We start from the raw sequence: 21,111 nt of genomic DNA on the forward strand, positions 1-21,111 counted from the left end.
CAAGCGATCCACCCATCTCAGCCTCCCAAAGTGCTGAGATTACATGCAGGATCCACTGTGCCCAGCCTACCCACTTAACTAGTTTTTAAGTGTACAAAACAACAATATCTTACACTTAGCAGGCACACATTTCTTAAGGCACTGCACGAATCACTGTCCTCAAGTTTCACTTGGAAATTTGTAGAAGCAGGAGTGGAGACTCAGGTCAGAAAGAAAAATGTCACCTTCTATAAGTAGCCTGTCTCTGATTTTTTTGTTTGTATCTCAGCCTGTTTATATCCCCATATAAAACAGCAACAAAACAAAAGCAAATGATTATAGTGCTCAAAATGATGCTTCACTTTCATCAGTGTCGCTATGTACATTTCTAAGAAGTGGCAAATAAATCGTCTAATCACAGAAGGTCAAATATGAAAGGGGCACAGATCTCATCTAGCCCAATCACCCATCTGATGAATAAAGAGAAAACACAGACTTCAAAACACAGCAGAAATTAAAGGCAGGGTTGAAAAAAAAAAAAAAAGCCCACTTTCCTCTAAGGGAATCAGTATCAACCTGGAAGAGATTATGTACCTGTTGAGAGCTGACGTTTATCGGTTGCTTTAAAACAATCCATATGACACTCTCAAGAAGAGGTGGAACTGTAAGAGAACCAGGATATGTCCAGTAGTCCCAGGATGGTGGAAGCAGAGATAATGGGTCAAAATTTGTGAATCGAGTTTGTTTACCCTGGGGGAACAAAAAGAATTCCCACAAATTATAATGGGATAGCTTTACATAGACCTCAAAAAACATACATCCATGCACATCCATTATAATTATGTAAATATAGAATATCTGCATCCAGAGTTATCTAATATCTTCTTTTAGTATCTTTTAAAAAGCATCTATCTTCATCTTAAAAATTTTAGATAAAGTAACATATCATATAGATTTATTTAAGAAGCATAAGGTTTGTTTTAATATAAGTGGTCCTTTAAATGTGTTACAATTAAAGGCTTACTCTGTAATATAATACCAGAGACTAGTTATGCATAAGTATATGTATTCATGTTGATTTTAGGTAATTTAAGACCTTTACATTCAAAAGATAAGTGATAACAGGTTACTTCTGCTTTTTTTTCATCAAGTATGCTGCAAACTTCAAAGCAGGCAGCATATGTCTAAGTCTTTAAAGGAAGATAAGAAAATGTGTGAGAGAACAAAAAATACGTTAATTATTAACAAATAGTAATTCATTTTACCTTTTCTTTAATGGAATCCAAAATGTCAGTAATCTTTTGCAGTTGGGAATTAGGTTCACCAATCTAAAAACATAAAATTTCAAAAGAAATGGTTACTGTAGCAGATCAGGTCGGAATCACTCAATTTCAGCCACCATTTTAAAATTATTTTTAAAAAACCTCAGCCAGCACAGAACATACAGTGATTGTTCTATAACAAAGCTTCTCTTTTACCTGCCAGTCTTATCATGACAGAAGGATCTGAACAAGGTAATATTACAGGGTTCCTGTACTGAACTTGCAGCTTAGACCCAAAACTAATAGTAACAGCTTAATATTTGTTAAGTTTTATCAGTGTTTAAGATGTAGGTTAACTTGAGAGAAACTTTGTGTAAGACAGTCTAACAAATAACCTGCACTACCTAGCTAGATGTGACAGTCAGCCCCTCAATTCAAACGGACAATGGTGGCATCAAAATGCTAGATGCAAACATCTCACATTTGCAGCCTAAAATGATTTGAGGTTGCAAATCAAGAGAATATATCATCATAAGCAAACTCATCATAAATTATAGATTCATAAAGGATCCTCTTTTCATTATTACAGGTGTTCTGAATCTACCTGAAGGTTTTAAAGCACCTGGATCCTGCCACAACCACCCCTACTTGGTGTCCAGAGGCAAGGAACTGTTGCCATCCATGGTATTCCCTGTTCATGAGTTACAACATATGGAGAGTATGGGGTGTGACAAAGGGGCACGCCTACAAGAATGTGGAGGCGGAGGGAGGTGAGAAGCCCAACCTGTTCCCAGGTATGATGACAATAATTGTCTAACCAAATGTGAATATTAGATTAAAGGAAATACAATAAATTTTTTTTTTAAAAACCAGTGAGCACATTGGGACAATATGTCATTATGGTGAGACCAGTGCTTGAAAAATCAGGAGCTTGAACTTTATTCTGTCCTAAATAGTATACAATTAGGAAGAGCCCAGAATAAATGTTTTCTTCCAGTATCTCAGTTGTTATTTCTGCTGCTGTTCTTGATGTTGATGCTGCTGTTGTTATTCACATAAAAATGATCAATGGACAATAAGAAGACTTATAAGACAATGCTCCTAAATGAATATATAATTTTTAAATATTCATTGCAAAAGGAAAATGCTACACCTAAATTGAGTTTACTATTAAACAAGACGGTTAAGTGTCTACTTCGTGACTGAAGCTCTTTCTTCAACAAGGCTGATCATTTAACATGAAATCAGTAGATTCTCACCTGTAAAAACACTCCCAAGACAGCCAGTCCATCTGGTTCATGAGCTGCCTCAACAAAGCTGGGGTATTTGTCTGAATTCCAATGAACAACATGGAGCTGAAAGGGAGATACACAACATAGTAGGAATGTTTTGTTAGACATCCTGAAAAACATAAATGCAAATAAAACATTTACAAATTTTCTGGTGCTGTACACTTACGTATAATGTATTTACCACAAGAATCTTGGACAGAATCCTCTTATTTATTTTTGTCCAAAAGTGAAAGTTCATGCAGTGAAGGATCACAGTCACTTAACTACCCTGTGGTGCACTATATTAAAGACTATATAGAATGCCTCGAGCATCCTAGCTGGATATGGTAGTGCATGACTATAGTCCCAGCTACTCAGGAGGCTGAGGCAGGAGAATTGCTTGAACCCAGGCGGTGGAGGTTGCAGTGAGCTGAGATTGCGCCACTGCACTCCAGCCTGAGCGACAGAGCAAGACTTCATCTCAGGAAAAAAAAAAAAAAAAAAGCTTTGAACATCCTTCACAGCCCCTCCAGCCCTAACAAACTCCAGTCATTGCTCCCAAGTAACTGGAGGCTCCTCCATGTCTTCCACAGATGAGACTACAATGCAGCAGCCTCAGATCAGATCCCGGCTGGCAGTAAAGTCCATGGAAGGGGCCCGAGCTCACAGGTAGGTGGAGAAGTCAACCTCCTACACAGTAGGTTTTCCAGGACAATCCCGCTACCAAGGACAGTGAGGTTGCTTCTAAAACTGCCTAGTTAAATGTTTACTACCTGTCATTTTAAGACTTTTTATGGCTTGAAAACACAAAGTCTCCTTATGAGTAATTATGTTAAATAGCATTCACACTTTTTTATTATTAAGAGCATTTTTAATTGGCAAATCATAAGTGTATACATTTATGGGGCACAATGTAATGTTTTAATATATGTATAAATGTGGAATGATTAAGTCAAACTGATGAACATATTTGTCATCTCACACATAAAAATGCTTATCATTTTGATACACTTACCACGTTCTATGAATATGTTTAGATACTTTGCTGAAAGCAAGTTTCATTGGAGGAAAAAGAGGTAGAAAATGGGAGGGTAGCTGGTGCTACTAAGGAGGGGGATAAATAGACAAGGGGGAAGGGAAGGAGGTGGAGGGCCTGGAACTCTGGAAAACAGACTTCACCCACCTCACAACTCTACTCATATGCAAGCAGCCTCATGCAACACCTAAAGGTATCCTAAATGTTTTACCATTGCAAGCAATACAGTATCTCAAACACACCCACAAGTGTGAAAGATTTCAGAATAACGATAAAGGAGAAAACCACTTTTGGGGAGTCTTCCCCAAAAGGACAAACTGAGACAGAAGCCAAAGGGCAATGCGACATGCCCAAAAGATTTAGCTACGATCATAAGTGGTGATCAAGCCATGGTGTCCAAGGACCTGATATGAGGGACTGACTTCAGACAAGATCTCCTTCTAATGAATCCCTTTTGTTTATCAGGAAGAAAATACTTTTGTGAGTCTTCATGCCCAAATCATCTTTCTAGCTGACTGTTACAGAGAGGATTTAGCATTTTCAAATACATCTTTATCCCATCCTTTAAATATAACTCTATGTCTTACAGGCAATTTATAGGAGATAATTTCTGAATAGATAACAATCATAAACAGTCAACTGTAAAACTATAAAACAGTGTACCATCCACAAATAATCAAGGAAGACTGCGATATCAGGCAAGTAATATAAAAGTGGATTCCTATAGTGCCATGTTGCAAGTTGGTGTGAGATAGTTGGGGGAGGAAAGAAACCTGAAAACACTGGGTGATGAAACAGAATTCATTTGGCTCACATGAGACAGATGACATTCACTGTCAGGGAAGGGCTGATAAGGATGTTAAAATTGTTTCAAGTGGCTCCGTGCCAATGCACCAGTTCTCTTAGTAAGAGATGAGACCAAAGAGAGGAAGATATAAAATGACTTCTTTAGGGTCACAACCAGAACTGATTAAAATATGAATGTGTAACTAAAGAGAGATGAATGGACATATATATATATCCTACATATAACCATCCTTCTGCTAGCTAAAAATACAACTATTTAAACTATGATGGGAAACTAGGCCAAGAAAATATTTTTCTTTCTCTCCTACACACCTTACTTAACTGGCAGCAATAACTTCACAGAGAAACTGATACCACTTCTATTAACATTTATATTTGAATTAAAACATAAAAAACCCAGCAAACTCACATTTCCTGACTAACATTGACAACAGCAGTGATTTGAGCTGAAAGACAAGAAATTGTAGCCACTACAAAAATGAAAATTAGATTCTCCCCTACTGGCAACTAATTTCTAGATAATAATATTAAAATTTAGCAGTTTCAAACACATATTAGTGGTATGCAAAATATACTGCCAAATACTATGCCAAAAATCCATGATGAATGTTGAAATCAGTTTTATTATTAGTTACATATTTAAAATGCTTGCTATATATTTTGCCTAAACTTTCATTAGACAAAGTTCCAAACACAGAATGGACAATTAGCCTAGTTTTGCAGATGCCTAACTTTTGGGATAAAATGTTTCTTGATTTAGATCACTTTAATCTCTCTGTAATATCACAAACCATCATATTAGGCCTAAAATTAAATTTGTATATGTTGCAACTTTAAATGTCTTTTTTCTTTCTTTCACTTCTTCTTTTTACTTACAAGGGAACATAACTTGATGATGGTTATGAACTTAGTACAAAAGTGTCTGGAAAAACTAATCAACTCCTTGGAATCATGGAGCTGAGCACAAAAGGGTTCTTTTGAACGTGAAACCAAATGCAAGGACTCCCAAATGCCCCCATCTCCAGCCTTGACCTCTTCTTAAACTCGAAGTTTTTATCCAACAGCCTACTTGAACATGAGCCTAGAATGCCTAACAAGCATCTCAAACAACGTGTCTAAAACAGAGAGTGAATTCCTCTCTGCATCCTGCTCCTTCCCAGACTTGCACATTTTAGTAAATGGCACCACTAGCCTCCGATATGCTTACACCAAAACCTTAAGAGTGTTTCTAAACTCCTCTTTTTCCTTCCTTCAATCATGACATCCTTTTCATCAGCAAACCCTACTGACTTTATCTCCCAAACATCATAGATTTGTCCAGCTCTCTTCGTCTCCACCACCCCCATAGTCCAATTTACTGTCACTGCTCACTTGAATGACTTCCATAACCTAGTTCTTCTCCCTACTTCAACATTTGCCTGACAACAGCCTCCTCTCCACCCAGCAGCTAGTTATATTTTATAAAATATAAAGCAGAACATGTCATTCCCCTGATCAAAACCTTCCATTGTCTTCTTCCCACTGCATTACAGATAAACTTCAGACTGCTTACCATGCCCAGCGGCACCCGATGTGGCATGGTCCCTGCCTGCCTCTCTGGGACACAGCCCATAACTGTTCCTTTCTCATTAATTCCAATCCTATAGGCCAATGACTTTCTCCTGTTGAACATGCCAGCCACACTCCTGCCTTAGAGCACTTGTGCTTGCTGCTCCCACTTCCTGGAAAGCTCTCTCTAGATTTTTCTCACAGTGCTTTCTTCTTATCATTCAGTCTCAATTCATGTATCACCTCAACAAGGCTTTTCCTAAGCCCTCAGCCACTCTACCAGATCACATGGTATTGTTCCCATCAAAGAACTTACCATGCACCATTTATTTGTTTATTGTCTACCTCTCCCACTCCACCAACCCTGAGGTTTGACCCAGACTTTCTCTCTTTGCATTTCCTATCTCAGTCCAGAAACATGGATCCTGCCCTTCCTCACTCTCAAACCCACCAATCGACAGATCCCACTAAAGCTGCCACTGCCAGCCAGCCAGCCTCCACTTGCACTCTCATTTATTGCCTGGAACTTTCCCCAAAAGTTTCCTCCAAAGCTCCCCTTAGCCACTCCTGCTTCCATCCAATCTATTCTCAAACAATAGTTGTGAATTATTTTTGAAATGCAAATATCACCACTTCCCAATTCAAAGCCATTCAGTGGATTCCCATTGCGCTCAGAATCACCTTCATAATCCTTACCAGGACTTACCTCAGTTAGATCGGGCCCTTCCCAGCCTCTCCAACTTTGCCTCTGACAACTCTCCCCTTCATTCTCCATGCTCTAACTACACTGTTGAAGGACATACTGTTTTTCAAATGTGCAAGCCTCCTTCCCAACCCACATCCTCACACATGATTTTATGCAAAATACTGCTATCTCCCCAGTTGACCTGGTTCCCTCCCCTTCATCCATCCATCCACCTGGTTTAACTTAAAACAGATGCCCATCCCATAGGGCAGCATTTTCTGACCTCAAATATGTGTGAGGCTGCACTCCCTTCAGGGTAAGCACCAGTAAGCTGTGTAAAGATTAGGAGCGGGTTTGATTCTCAAAGAATTCTTACTGAGTGAAAGAATGAATGAATATTCATTCATAATGAATATATAAGCCAATGAAATAAGAATAATATATAAGCCAATGAAATAAGAAATAGCCTTGAATGCATATTAAAGAACAGTATACAATTCCAAGGGTGGGTGCAGTGGCTCAGGCCTGTAATCCCAGCACTTTGGGAGGCCAAGGAGGGAAGATTGCTTGAGCCCGGGAGTTTCAGACCAGCCTAGGCAAGATGTCCAGACTCTGTCTCTACAAAAAATAAAAAATAATTAGCCAGATGTGGTGGTGCCCACCTGTGGTCCCAGTTGCTCCGGAGGCTAAGGTGGGAGGATCCCTTGAACCCAGGAGGTCAAAGCTACAGTGAGCTATGTTTGTACCGTGGCATTCTAGCCTGGGCAACAGATCTCAAAGAAAAAGAAAGAAGAAAGAAAATCTATTCCAAGTTTTATTCACAAAGCTTTATCTTTAAATGCTGGTGCTGGTCATAGCTTTTTTGTTAGAGTCTCTCATTAAAAAAAATAAAATAAAATACTGGCTGGGCGTGGTGGTTCACGCCTGTAATCCCAGCACTTTGGGAGTCTGAGGCAGACAGATCGCCTGAGGTCGGGAGTTCGAGACCAGCCTGACCAACATGGAGAAACCCTGTCTCTACTAAAAATACAAAATTAGGCACGGTGGTGCATGCCTGTAATCCCAGCTACTCAGGAGGCTGAGGCAGGAGAAGCACTTGAACCCAGGAGGCGGAGGTTGCAGTGAGCCGAGATCGCACCATTGTACTCTAGCCTGGGCAACAAGAGCAAAACTGTCTCAAAAAAAAAAAAATACTGTTTGTTTAAAGCATGCATAAAAATGTATGTCTTAAAATATACTTAAAAATTCCTAGATGCTTCCGATTTGTATAATATTTACCTGGAGGACTCATACTTAGGTGTCTTAACATGAATTGAGTCTCCAAGGTCTCCATGTGAAACAAAAGAAGGGAAAAGAATTATCTGTAATGTTGTAAGTTGTACCTAAGTTTTTGAATAAGTGAAATTTGCATTACAAATTTTTTCCATTTATAAATATATAAATGAATCAAAGGTTTTGGTCCTTTCTTTCACTGGTTTGCTTTAAATAAATAAATAAGTAATAATGATTTATTGCAGAACAACAACAACAAAAAGTCTTTATCTACAGAAATGGCCCTTGATCTGCAGGTAAGGACTCTGAGCCTTTGACACGTGTCAGGAGGACCCTTTTCAGGAAACTACTTGCCAGCTGGCAGAAAACCTAAGCCTCTCTGAGTATGTAGTACTTTCAAGTTTATTAAAGTACAAGGTGTAACTACACAAAGCATTTTGACCAATTTCCCTGAGTTGCTAAGGAAAATGAGAGACCAGTGATCCAAAGCAACCAGTAATTAGTTCCGAGGGTGCTTTGGACATTTAGTACAACATGTTATATTCAGAACATAAAACTTTAGAAAGAAAACATGAAAACTATTTGGTAAATGATCCAAATTGAGACACCATACAAATTCAGGAGTCCCACTTTCTACCTTCTTGACATAGTTTGTCCATCATCATAAAAAACTTTGTATGTACCTTTTATTTCTCTACCCTGAGGACAGAGCAGGTTCCATACCCTAAAGCTACTTGGCCTCAAACACAAGTGATTTAGTGGCAAAGCAAACGTTTTGGATGATAAACTTAAAAGGGCAGAGGTACATGTCAATGGAAGAGTGAAACTGGAAAAAAGTTCGATTGTCGGATTTCTCTGAACAGCAGGGCTATACGGGGTATCTAAACTCTACAGCTCAGTAACCATGAGAACATGAAGAAAAACTGCACTTGCCTGATAACTTAGCTCTGTCTTGCCTAGGTGACTCAGAAACCAAATTATTTTCACAGGAATAGTACTGATTGAGTCATATAATTCATTTTCATCTCATGGTAAAGTTGGGTGTTAGTAATATTTAATCATATTAAATCTGAAGCTTATTATGCTTTGTTCTTTAACCAGAGGATTAAAAAAAGTAGAGTATTTTTTTAATCCAGATTCTGCACAGAGTATTATTAGTGAATATAATTATAAGGAAAAAGGAGTAGAAACAACTCAATAAATGCTTTATTGTGTTATAATTTACCAATAAGCTGAATAATTAACAGATTTTTATTTTATACCTGTAAATATAGAGACAAAGTAGAGTTCAGAAGAGTTTGTCTTTTTTTTTTTTCCTCAGTGAAACTTTGCCCTTTACCTATTTAAATATTACCTATTTAATGTGGTCTTTACATATTAGTGGATATTTGTATCTGGATGAAATATGACCACATTTGGACATAAGACAAATGTTTCTCTCTCTACTCACTGGCCTTTCAATAGATAGAAACAATTTGTAATTTGGTATCAGACAGATCTAGATTTAAACCTGTTTCAATGCTTTCTAGCTGGATAAATCGCAACCAGTTTACTCATTTCTAAAATGGGAACATATAACCCTAAGCTCTCAGGGTTGGTTTAAGGCTTAGGAGGGCAACATTTGAAGCTCTCATATTGATAAACTCTCATATTGAATGAATAAAGCCATTTCAGATACTAAGATACCTAATTGGCTCAGGATCTGTTTGGAATCAGTAAAGTTGTCTCTGTACCCTTTAAATCCCACCATGTAGGAGAACCGTGAATCACAAAGATATGTCTGAGGGCTTACCTCTGCAGCATAGCTCACTCCATCTACTATGTGCTCGGAGCCGTGGTCATCAGCAGACCCCCAGTGAAGGTGAAACTGCCGTAACCTGTAGCTTCCAGCGAGAGGACCACCACGCAGAACTAAACACCAACATGTTTTATATTGTTAGCAAGAAAAAAAATTTACATAAGCTGCTCAAACCACAACATCTCCCTGCATTATTCTGTACGTCCATGTCCTCCAAGGAATTTTTTACAAATATGTCATTTGTTTTGCTGACAAGAATACCACTTTTAAATACATGTAGAGTGAAAATAGAACATTTCTAAAAACTTAAAGCGTCCACAATACAGATTTTTATGGAACACCTGAGAAATCATCTGGTTAGAAAGCTATAGAAATTAGGGCTTCTGAAAGGTAAGGGATGGTGGTGTTTACCTGAGGATAAGTCAGCCTGTCTGAATGAGGCTGTGACATGCAGAGAGGTCCAGTTTGAGCTTGGTAGAGCAGTGCAGCATTGTGGTTAGGGCGCAGCGTGCAGCAGTTAGAAGGCCCACACTCATGCTGTCCTTTCCTAATTATGTGATCTTGAACAAACTCTAGCTTCTTTTTTCTCTTTTTTTTCTTGAGACAAGGTCTCACTCTGTTGCCCAAGCTGATGCAATCATGGCTCACCGCAACCTCTAAATTCTGGGCTCAAGTCATCCTCCCACTTCAGCCTCCCGAGTAGCTAGAAGTACAGGCGTGCACCACTACACTCAGCTAATTTTTTTTTTTTTTTTTTTTTTTGTAGAGACGGGGTCTCACTATGCTATCCAGGCTGGTCTCAAACTCCTGGCCTCAAGCGATCCTCCCAAAGTGCTAGAATTACAGGCATGAGCTGCCACACCTGGCCACAAACCCTAACTTCTAAGCTTTATCTTCCACGTGTAAAAACAAGATAGTAATGGCACCTCCTCCTAATGCTGTTATTAAAACAGAAGAAAAATTGAAAACAAAGCACTTATTACTACCTGACACACAGTCAACACAATCAACACAGTTTTTTACTGTAAAAACAGGCAAAGCAGGCACACCTTTTGTCCTTAAATTCTGTATTCTTGGGGAAATGTGAAATACAGGACAAAAATAATTTTTCAAAAACCTGTCATATCTTTGTCACTTTGACAAAGTACATTTGAGTACTTTTCCTCAGCAAATATGATCTCTAAAACTATGACAATAAATCATATCTTAAGTATATAGAAAAATTTCTTAATAGAAAACATAGTCCTAAATTGTCTCATCCTAATTAATCTTTATTGGGCATGTTTAAAGCATATAAGAGAATCAGGAAGTGTTGGATGCTAAATATACCATAAGCATTATTAAATTTCCATGAACAGTCCTGGCATGATGGCTCACACCTATAATCCCAGTAATTTGGGAAGCCAAGGAGGGAGGATTGCTTGAGCCCAGGAGTTCAAGACCAGCCTGGGCAACATAGCAAGACCCCATCTTATTATTTAAATATATATTTATATAAATTTAATATGTATATATTTAATAAAAATATATGTTATATAGTTGATATTTAACATCTATATAGAGAGCTATTTTATATATATACATTTTTATTTTTTTGGCTGGGTGTGGTGGTTCACACCTGTAACCCCAGCACTTTGGAAGGCTGAGGCAGGTGGATCACTTGAGGTCAGGAGTTTGAGACCAGCCTGGCCAACATGGTGAAACCCTGTATCTACAAAAAGAAAAAAAAAAATACAAAAATTAGCCAAAAGTGCTCGCTTAAACCCAGGAAGCAGAGGTTGCAGTGTTTTGGGTTGTTTTTTTGTTTTGTTTTGTTTTTTGAGGCAAGGTCTCTCTTGTTGCCCAGGCTGGAGTACAGTGAGGCTCAAACTCGCAGCCTCAATCAGTTCTCCCACATCAGCCTCCCTAGTGGCTGAGACTATAGGCGCACACAGCTATGCCCAGCTAGTTGTATTTTTTTGTAGTGATGGGGTTTCACCATATTGCCCAGGCTGGTCTCAAACTCCTGGGTTCAAGTGATCCTCCTGCCTCAGCCTCACAAATTGCTGGGATTACAGGTGTGAGCCACCATACCAGCCTTAAATTTGACTTTTTAAAAATTGTTGGTAATTTGCTAACCCTAGCCATTTTCCTAAACTACACTATAGTCAGCTGTCTTGAATGACAAACAAGCTGGCAACAGGATCTGTTTGCTCGTGCATTTACTCTCTGCCAATTAGGATGCAAATTCCTTTGAGGCAGAAACTGTTTTGGTCCCCTGTATCTCCAGTGCCTAGAAAGTACTTGAATCAATTAACATTACCAAGATAAAATATGAGACCTCACCTGTTAAGGCACTCCTCCACAAACTTTAGTTGGTAGGGATGCTACTGAAGTTACCTAGGAATCACTAAAATCTAAGTTCTTAGGACTAGTAAACCTGAGAATAATCACTTTATGGTAAACTTGTTCTCTGAAGTAAAGCTACATGAACAGCACATCTGCAATTTGCTTGGAATCTAGAGAAACAAGAAGCAAGAGCACAAATCTGCCAGGATTATGCCGAGAGAAAGACAGAGAGAGAGAGAGAAACCAAAGAACATAGATGTTCCCACTCAGTAGGACCTTGCATTATTTAGGGAGCCAGAGGAACCTTAGTTAAATCTGACTTACTTTACTCAGAGCATATATACACCAAGCTACTCTCTCATTCAACAATTATTAAGAGCTTACAATGGGCTAGCAACTATTCAATACTAATTATGCAATGATAAACAAGTTTGTTCTTATCCTTAAGAAACTTAGTCTATTGAAGGAAACAAATAATCATAATAGAGCTTTATATAATTATCACATCGTCATAGATTACCAATTCATTTCCTAGCTATCTTGGCTCCTGGGAGGATTATACACCTATGGTATGTCCACCTACTAAATCTTTTTCTGTTTGTTGTTTGTTTTTGTTTTTAAGAGCATATAGTGTAAGATCTTGTGAATAATTTGTTTGACTTCAGGCAGTTACCTAGAACCAGATAATGGAAGCATAACTGAAAAATTGGCATTTTCCAGAGATGAAAATTAAAGAACAATCACTGAATTCATCAAGTTACTGCTCTTCCTAGCAGGACTTTCTTAATCAGAAGACAACTTTATTTTTGACATCTTTTTAAAATTTCAGCACACATATTTTATCCACAAAAAGAACACACACCATTACTGTTAGTAGTAGTAGTTACTAATTGTTATTGAATGCTTACTATAATCCAAGAACTATTTCATTTATAAAATACAAAAATTAATACCACATATTTTTTAAAAATAAAGGTTCCAGCAATGAATAATGTTTAAGTATTTAAGTGTTAAATGGTAAATATTAATTGATTTCTGGTGGTTTGTAATTTTATTGAGAGTTAATCTATGTATGCTAAGGCACCCTAATGCTGTGTCATGGTATTTTCCATGTGTTTCCGTCATACAAAAATGTTTTTTTTTTTTGCGACTTAAACACACATGTATTGAGTGCCTACCATGTGCCAGGCACCATCCTAGGTAGGTAAATAAGACATAGTTGTTGTTCATAGAGAGCTTTAGCTAAATGGAAAGACAGAGAAGCCAACTAGCAGTTAAAACATAATGTGGAGAGTTCTGTGTCAGGAAAATTCCAGGATGCCCTGGGAGCCACAACAAGGGTGATAGGGCCTCAGGTGAGCTTCCCAAAGAAGCAAGATACTGTTTGAGTCCAGAAAGACCAGGAGCTCAGGTGAGAACAGCCTTGTCTTTCTTCATCAGACTACCATTTCCCCTGTATATTACAGCCAACCGGAAGTCTTCCTAAAGAATTTCATGAGCCAGGCATGGCACAGTGACTCATGCCTATAATCCCAGCACTTTGGGAAGCTAAGGCGGGTGGATTACTTGAGGCCAGGAGTTCAAGACCAGCTTGACCAACGTGGCGAAATCCTGTCTCTACTATAAATGCCAGGAGTTCGAGACCAGATTGACCAACATGGCAAAACCCTGTCTCTACTATAAATGCCAGGAGTTCGAGACCAGATTGACCAACATGGCGAAACCCTGTCTCTACTAAAAATACAAAAAATTAGCTGGGCGTGGTGACGTGCACCTGTAATCCCAGCCACTCAGGAGGCTGAGGTGGGAGAATCACTTGAACCCAGGAGGCAGAGGTTGTAGTGAGCTGAGATTGCACCACTGCACTCCAGCCTGGGTGACACAGTGAGACCTTGTCTTAAAAAAAAAAAAAAAAAAAAAATTTTTCATGAGCCAGGCATGGTAGTGTCCGACTGAGTGGGGAGAAGCACTTGAGCCTAGGAGTTCGGGACTTCACTGAGTTATGGCTAGGCCGCTGCATTCCAGCCTGGGAACAAAGCAAGTCAAGAAAAGAAAGAAAAGAAAGAGAGAAAGAGAGAGAGAGGGAGGGCGGGAGGGAGAGAGGAAGAAGGAAGGAAAAAAGGAAGGAAGAAAGGGAGGGAGGGAAAAATTTCACATCCACCCGCTCCCTTTTGCTCCCTTTTGAAAGGATTTCTGAGTAGTTCTCTAAAGGTTTAACTATGGAGCATGGATGTGTCCAGCCAAACAAGCCCTCCAAGGACTATGAGGAAGATTTCATGCCTGTGGTTTATTGACATGCCTGAGGTGGGATTCAGGGTTAATCCTGGTAAAAAATGGCTTCTTTACAAAATGGAAACTGTTTTATTCAAATTAATGTGGTTTGCTACAGAAGGTATCTTTGTGTTTTTTATAGTTTAGCAAAAATAAAAATAAAAATAAAAAACCAGCAAAAACTTATTTCGTTTAACTACGGTGGTTTCTTCTTTTTAATTGACTTAATCTCCCAAATCGCCATGAAACAATCTCTTTGGTGGGCGGTAGGTTTATCTTGAGAAAAACAGAATAAGAATCATGACCCATATTTACATAGTTACTGTCTCAGAGGACTACAAAGTACTTTATGGATATTTTCAATTAATCCTGGTAATTTTATTGTGAACTAGATAGGAAAAGGATCTTCATTTAAAAGAAAGAACACACACTACTGATGACAAAGTATCAAATCTGGAAACATAAATTGATTTCACTGATTAACCCGAAGTAGACAGAAAACGAAAGGAAGAGAAAAACAGAAGAGAGAGAAACCTGGGTTCTCATACAGCAAATTAGAGTAGAAATTTTTTGCCTTATGAATGTCTACATTTATAAAGAAAATACTTAAAGTTTTAGATGAAGTAAAATGTAATCTTTTCTCATTCTAGAATGAGTAGCTTTACTTTTTTTTTTTTTTTTTTAGATGGAGTCTGCTCTGTTGCCCAGGCTGGAGTGCAGTGGCACGATCTTGGCTCACTGCAACCTGTGCTTCCCAGGTTCAAGCCATTTTCCTGCCTCAGCCTCCTGAGTAGCTGGAATTTCAGATGTGTGTCACCACGCCTGGCTAATTTTTGTATTTTAGTAGAGATGAGGTTTCACCATATTGGCCAGGCTGATCTTGAACTCTTGACCTCAGGTGATCTGCCCACCTTGGCTTCCCAAAGTGCTGGGATTACAGATGTGAGCCACCACACCTGGCCTTATTTTTTTATTTATTTGTCTTTTTATTTTCTGAGACAGTTTCACTTTTTAAATGTTTGAGATATTGTAAACAGTAACAAACTACAATTATGGGTGGTATAAACTTTGTATTTAGAAGACTTGGACACTTTTACAATAAATCTATTACATTAACCACAAGAGATGGGGTCTTCCTATGTTACCCAGCTGCCCTCGAACTCTTGGGCCTAACTAATCATCCTCCTTCCCCAGCAGCATGGTGTACCAGTGTGTGCCAGCATGCTTGGCTTAACCATTTTTATTAATATAGATTCACAAAACTGAGGGGTTGAAAGAAACATAGTTGAATATGTATACAAAAGGCCAGGTCCCTCCTTACTTGCATTTCTTCCAAAAAGTTGAAAATACCATGTATTTATTTGTCTTTATGCATTTTTTACAATGCTCTGATGAAAATGTACTACTTAGGCCAGCATGGTGGCTCCCAGCACTTTAGGAGACCGAGGTGGGTGGATCCCTTAAGCCCAGAAGTTCAAGATCAGCCTGGGCAATATGGCAAAACCTTGTCTCCACAAAAAATACAAAACTTAGCTGGGCATGAGAGCACATGCCTGTGGCACCAGCTACCCAGGAGGCTGAGGCAGGAGGATTGCTTGAGCCCAGGAGGTCAAGGCTGCAGTGAGCCATGATCGCACCACTGCACTCCAGCCTAGGCAACAGAGCAAGACCTTGTCTCAAAAAAATAGATAAATAAATAAAAAAAAAAAACTTACCACTTTTATGAATTTGACAAATATGAGGAAAAAATGTGTGTGGGCTTATAATTTTTGCTAACCATAAAGCTTTACATAAATATAAGATATTACTACTAATCTAAATCAGGGCTCAATTAGTAAGTAAAAACTTACTTTCAATTAAAGATTTTTAAAAATTAACTATATTTTTTCATTAATATAGCTAATACAGCTCCATCCTGATCTTAGACTAAAAATAAAAACAATCTGTCAGAGACCCTAAAAAGTGTTTCCAAATATGATTCTCTCTAATATTTTATCTCATCTTACATTTAAACTTGATACCTTGGGCAGAAACTCTGCCTGGGCAGTAGATCGTCTGAAGAGGGATTAAACATTCAGTTCAAGAAAATGTTTTTTTCATCACTTAATAAATTAACAAATAATCTGTGAGTCCATTATTTATTCACGGTGTGAAAGACACTATCCCAAGAACTAATCATTAAATGAAATGATTACATGTCCTAGAAAAAAGTATTAATAGGGAATGTACAGAAAGTTTCCAATATTTATATATTTTTAAAATTAAACTTCTACTTTCCCTCCCTTCAGTGTTCATTATTAGGAGAAAGGTACATAAATAACGATACGAGCATAGATAATACAATTCAACTTTTAAAATTATTTTATTTTTATTTTATCTTTATTTTTTGAGAATGGATCTTGCTCTGTCACCCCCGCTGAGTACAGTGGCACTATCATGGCTCACTGCAGCCTTGACCTCCTGAACTCATGCAATCCTCCTGCCTCAGCCTCCAGAGTAGCTGGGACTACAGGCACACCCCATCGTGCCTGATTAATATTTTATTTTTTGTAGAGATGAGGTCTCACTATGTTGCCCAAGCTGGTCTTAAACTCCTGGACATAAGCAATCCTCCCACCTCAGTCTCCCAAAGTGCTGGGATTATACGTGTGAGCCACCACACCTGGCTGCAGTTTAGCTTTTTAAACAAGATATATTTTAATCTGGAAAGATGTCTATAAAATATTTGTAAATGGGAAAAAAATTTCAGAGTTATATAGCATTATTCCAAATGTATTTTTAATAAGAAAATGCAAAGCAAGGATGATACACATGTATGTATACATAACTAAGCACTGAAATATTATGGAAGAAGTAGTTACTTCAGGAGAGACTGTGGGAAGAAAGAGACGTTAATATTTGTCATATGTTTCCATATTGTTTTATTTACTATGAGTGGATATTACTTTGGCAATTAAAATAAGGGAATAAGTTTTTTTAAGAACTAAACTTTTTCTATTAAAGCATGTACTAAATGGCATTATAGGTTTGCAAATAATGCTAAGATAATTATGGCTAATATTTTGCAGAAACAAATCATGAAATATTTATAAAAGCTATTAAACTTCAATATTTTTATAATGGTAAATTCTAAGTTACAACAAGTTAAGGTCAATTTTAAATTATCATGCAACATATCCTTTTCTAAATACTCTTTATTATTTTAAGGTAAGATTATCTGAAGGTTCAAATATATAACAAGATATCTCAATTCACACAAAGAAAAAATGTGCTTCGATTTGACAAATTCCAGGTCTAGCAAAAACAAAACATGAAAGATTAGAGAGTGTATTCTAGGCTGGGCGCGGTGGCTCACGAAGGTAATCCCAAGACTTTGGGAGGTCAAGGCAGGTGGATCACAAGGTCAGAAGATCAAGACCATCCTGGCCAACATGGTGAAACCCTGACTCTACTAAAAATACAAAAAAAATAGCTGGGTATAGTGGTACGCACCTGTAATCCCAGCTACTTGGGAGGCTGAGGCAGGAGAATCGTTTGAATTCAGGAGGAAGAGGAGGAGGTTGCAATGAGCCGAGATCGTGCCATTACACTTCAGCCTGGCATCAGAGCAAGACTCCGTCTCAAAAAAAAAAAAAGAGTGTAGTCTAATTATTCAAATGCTTCACCCACCACCACACACACACAAAAAGAAAAGCCAACCTGATTTGTCCTCTGTGTCATCAAAGTCAACATTGAAGGAATGGCCGCTGTTGCTGATGATTTTAGCTGAGCTTGGGTCATACTTGATACTAAGTGGTCGGAGGGAAGAGTCATATTTCACTTCTTGGGTTTTAATCTCAATCGGAGATTGCTGATCGCCATCAGCAATAGGGAAAAATTCCTTCCAGTGAATAGGACCTTAAATATATAGGACCAAAAGAAAAGGATTAAATAAGGTCTTTCTTTCAACAAACATACATTGAGTATAACGCACTGTGCTTGAAATGGAAGAAAACACAAAGATTAATACAGTAAGATTCTCATCCTCAGGTCCTTGGCATCTAATTTTTTTTTTTTACAAGATGGTTGTTTTTATTATAGATGTGGGAAACTCTTGGTGTGCCTTAAGTCATTTTCAAAATTAAACTAACCCTTGTAGACAAAGGAGTCTGTAAATTTTATAAAGTACTCTCCAAAGGTAACCTTCTACCAAACTAAAAACAATAATACAATTCATCATTGAAAACAATGACATTCAGTCTCAGCTCCAAGAATGAGCTGTTGCTCCAGAGGTCAAGTTTGCAGATTGGGAGAGTCAAAAAAGCTGAAAAAAGCCATGAAGCAAAGAAAGGGTGTCATTCTTAAAGATGCTGTGCTTACTTCTTTATTCTTCCTTCTATCACTCAGTGCTATCTTCTAGTGTCACTCAGGCCTCCACTCAATTACCTGTGATGTGCAACAGGCATACCAAGAAAACATACAAATTTTTCACCTAGGATAATCCAAATAAAATGGCTGCACCATATCAGGAAATGTAATATTGTTGATTATCTGCAGTGGAGTCAGGTTGTAATTTATTTCTCTCTTTCTTCATTTCAGAAGGTTCTTCTGTGGTTATTTTGCCAATGTTACATTTGAATTTTAACACAAGAGACAAGTGTCATCCCGGTCCTCTATTCAAAACGTCAAAATCGTATCCAGTTCACAAATCAGACACATTAGAGGAAACTGAAACGAGCCAATCAGCTGACAGTTCCCTTTTCAATCCTCTTTACTTCTTTGGGAGACTCTATGAAGTCTTGCCTCTCAAAATCAGCAGCAAAGCTGTAGTTTCATGTAAGCTCCACATCATTCTACAAATGTGAGTCACTTTATAGGTTATAGGTTCTTATTCTCTTCTCTCTACTATTCCTGAAATTTATACAGCTATCACCACCTACACTGGGCTACTGACTAAGGTTTACCCACCTACTTTGCTAAACAATCTTTCACTAAAAATCAAGTACTAATTAAAGAAATGCAATATATCACAATCATCAAAAAACTCTAAAGAGTAAAACTCTAAATCTTTTTTTTTTTTTTTTTTTGAGACATGGTCTTGCCACATTGCCCAGGCTGGAATGCAGAGGTGTGATCTCAGCTCACTGCAGCCTCAACTTCCCAAACTCAAACAATTCTTCTTCCTCAGCCTCCCAAGTAGCTAAGAATACAGGTGTGCACCACCACACCCACCTACTTTTATAAAAACCGTTTTTTTGTTGAGAGAAAGTCTCACTATAGGCTGGTCTCAAACTCATGGGCTCAGGTGATCCACATGTCTCAGCTTCTCAAAGTGTTGGGATTACAGGCATGAGCCACCACGCCTGGCCCAAATTCTAAATCTAATACCGCTTACTATGCATCATTTTTGCAAAAGAGAATGCACACATACACATATTTTTTCTTTCACATATCCTTCAGGCACAAAAAGTCATAGCATAAATATATAACTATACACTTAGCTTAAAAGGTGTCATCTGACAAACTGGACTTCAAAGCCACTTGAGCATCAAAAGTCCTTGCTTAGAATGTATTACAGAAAAAGCCTTGTTTATTCAATAATTTTACCATCTTTCTGAGTACTTTTTCTATATATAACCCAGACCTTTTTTCCCCCTTAATTCAGAAAAAGCCTTCTATTTCACTGCCACCAAGTAAGAGTTAACCTAATGAAAATTCAATTTCAAATACGCAATGTGTGTTTCACAACACGCAGGTGACATTCTTCCAGTCACTAAAGAGTTGCTTTCTTCTCCTAATTGCTTTGCTCTCCTATTTCTAGTCATTTATAAACAGAACTATTTTTCTAAAAAGTCAAACCAAAATAAAATACAAGTAATAATACCTTGTATCACATTTCCAATATTATCTACTAACTACCATAGTCAGTTCAGCACCCTGCCTCTTAAAGACGTACCCTTTTTCAATTTTTCCAAAAAAAATTTCCTCCTCCTCCTCCTCCTTCTCCTCCTTGTCCCCTCCATGACCCCGCAGGCTAGTCTAGAACTCCTGGCCTCAGGCTGTCCTCCCATCTCAGTCTTTTGATTAGCTAGGATTACAGGTGCAAGCCACCATAATCGGCCTAAACATAATTCTTTTTTTTTTTTTTCAGACGAGTTTCGCTCTTGTTGCCCAGACTGGAGTGCAATGGCGTGATCTCGGCTCACTGCAACCTCTGCTTCCCAGGTTCAAGCAATTCTCCTGCCTCAGCCTCCTGAATATCTGGGATTACAGGCACGCGCCACCACGCCTGGCTAATTTTGTATTTTTAGTAGAAACGAGATTTCTCCATGTTGGTCAGGCTGGTCTTGAACTCTAGATGTCAGGTGACCCACCCGCCACGGCCTCCCAAAGTGCTGGGATTACAGGCGTGAGCCACCGAGCCCGGCCAGCAGAATTCTTAATTAGAGATATGTGGTGGTTGCTCAATTGATTTAGGAACTTTTAAATATCTACAGTGATACACACTTTTCAGTGATGTCACATTCCCTAAACTAAACTAATAAAGCAGTCAAAAGTTAGGGGAAGACATCTTAAGGCAGTACCCTTTCAGGGCTTCAAGACTTGATGTTTCATCAGTGTTGCTATCCCCAGCTTAAGTTTCCTTTTATCTGCTCAGTCACTGGTTTTACCAATGTTTAAACAGAAAAAAAACAACAACAATAAAACTTGCCTAGTTAAGCCCAGAGCGGTGGCTCACGCCTGTAATTCCAGTACTTTGGGAGGCCAAGGCAGGCAGGTCACTTGAGGTCTGGAGTTCTAGACCAGCCTGGCCAACATAACGAAACCTTGTATCTGCTAAAAATACAAAAATTAGCCAGGCATGGTGGTGCGTG

The 21,111-nt window shown here is 38.3% G+C and overlaps 1 protein-coding gene and 1 long non-coding RNA gene across 8 annotated transcripts in view; one reads left to right on the plus strand and one right to left on the minus strand.

Moving 5' to 3' along the window:
- LOC105477137 (carbonic anhydrase 13) overlaps nt 1-21,111 on the minus strand; it is an 86,946-nt gene that overhangs the window by 62,935 nt on the left and 2,900 nt on the right. For all 5 annotated transcript variants that reach the window (XR_011606918.1, XR_984493.2, XM_071068032.1 and 2 more), the window contains exons 2-6: nt 17,957-18,154; nt 9,653-9,771; nt 2,501-2,596; nt 1,245-1,307; nt 574-729 (exon numbers count right to left, since the gene is read on the minus strand). Coding sequence is in view for 3 of the 5 variants with exons in the window: in XM_071068032.1 (XP_070924133.1) it covers nt 574-729; nt 1,245-1,307; nt 2,501-2,596; nt 9,653-9,771; nt 17,957-18,154 (632 nt within the window). In the remaining 2 variants the exon portion in view is untranslated. The remainder of the gene's footprint in view (nt 1-573; nt 730-1,244; nt 1,308-2,500; nt 2,597-9,652; nt 9,772-17,956; nt 18,155-21,111) is intronic.
- Nucleotides 1-21,111, plus strand: part of LOC105477136 (uncharacterized) — a 32,644-nt gene that overhangs the window by 4,854 nt on the left and 6,679 nt on the right. Inside the window, exons 2-5 of one of the 3 annotated variants that reach the window (XR_011606919.1) lie at nt 1,831-2,035; nt 3,106-3,181; nt 4,138-4,246; nt 9,615-9,754. This is a non-coding gene — a long non-coding RNA (uncharacterized lncRNA). Of the gene's footprint in view, nt 1-1,830; nt 2,036-3,105; nt 3,182-4,137; nt 4,247-9,614; nt 9,755-21,111 lie in introns of those variants that run through there. The other 2 variants (XR_984491.3, XR_011606920.1) reach the window with 2 other exon arrangements.

This window comes from Macaca nemestrina, chromosome 8, assembly GCF_043159975.1.
Source record: "Macaca nemestrina isolate mMacNem1 chromosome 8, mMacNem.hap1, whole genome shotgun sequence".
NCBI classification, from domain to species: Eukaryota; Metazoa; Chordata; class Mammalia; order Primates; family Cercopithecidae; genus Macaca; species Macaca nemestrina.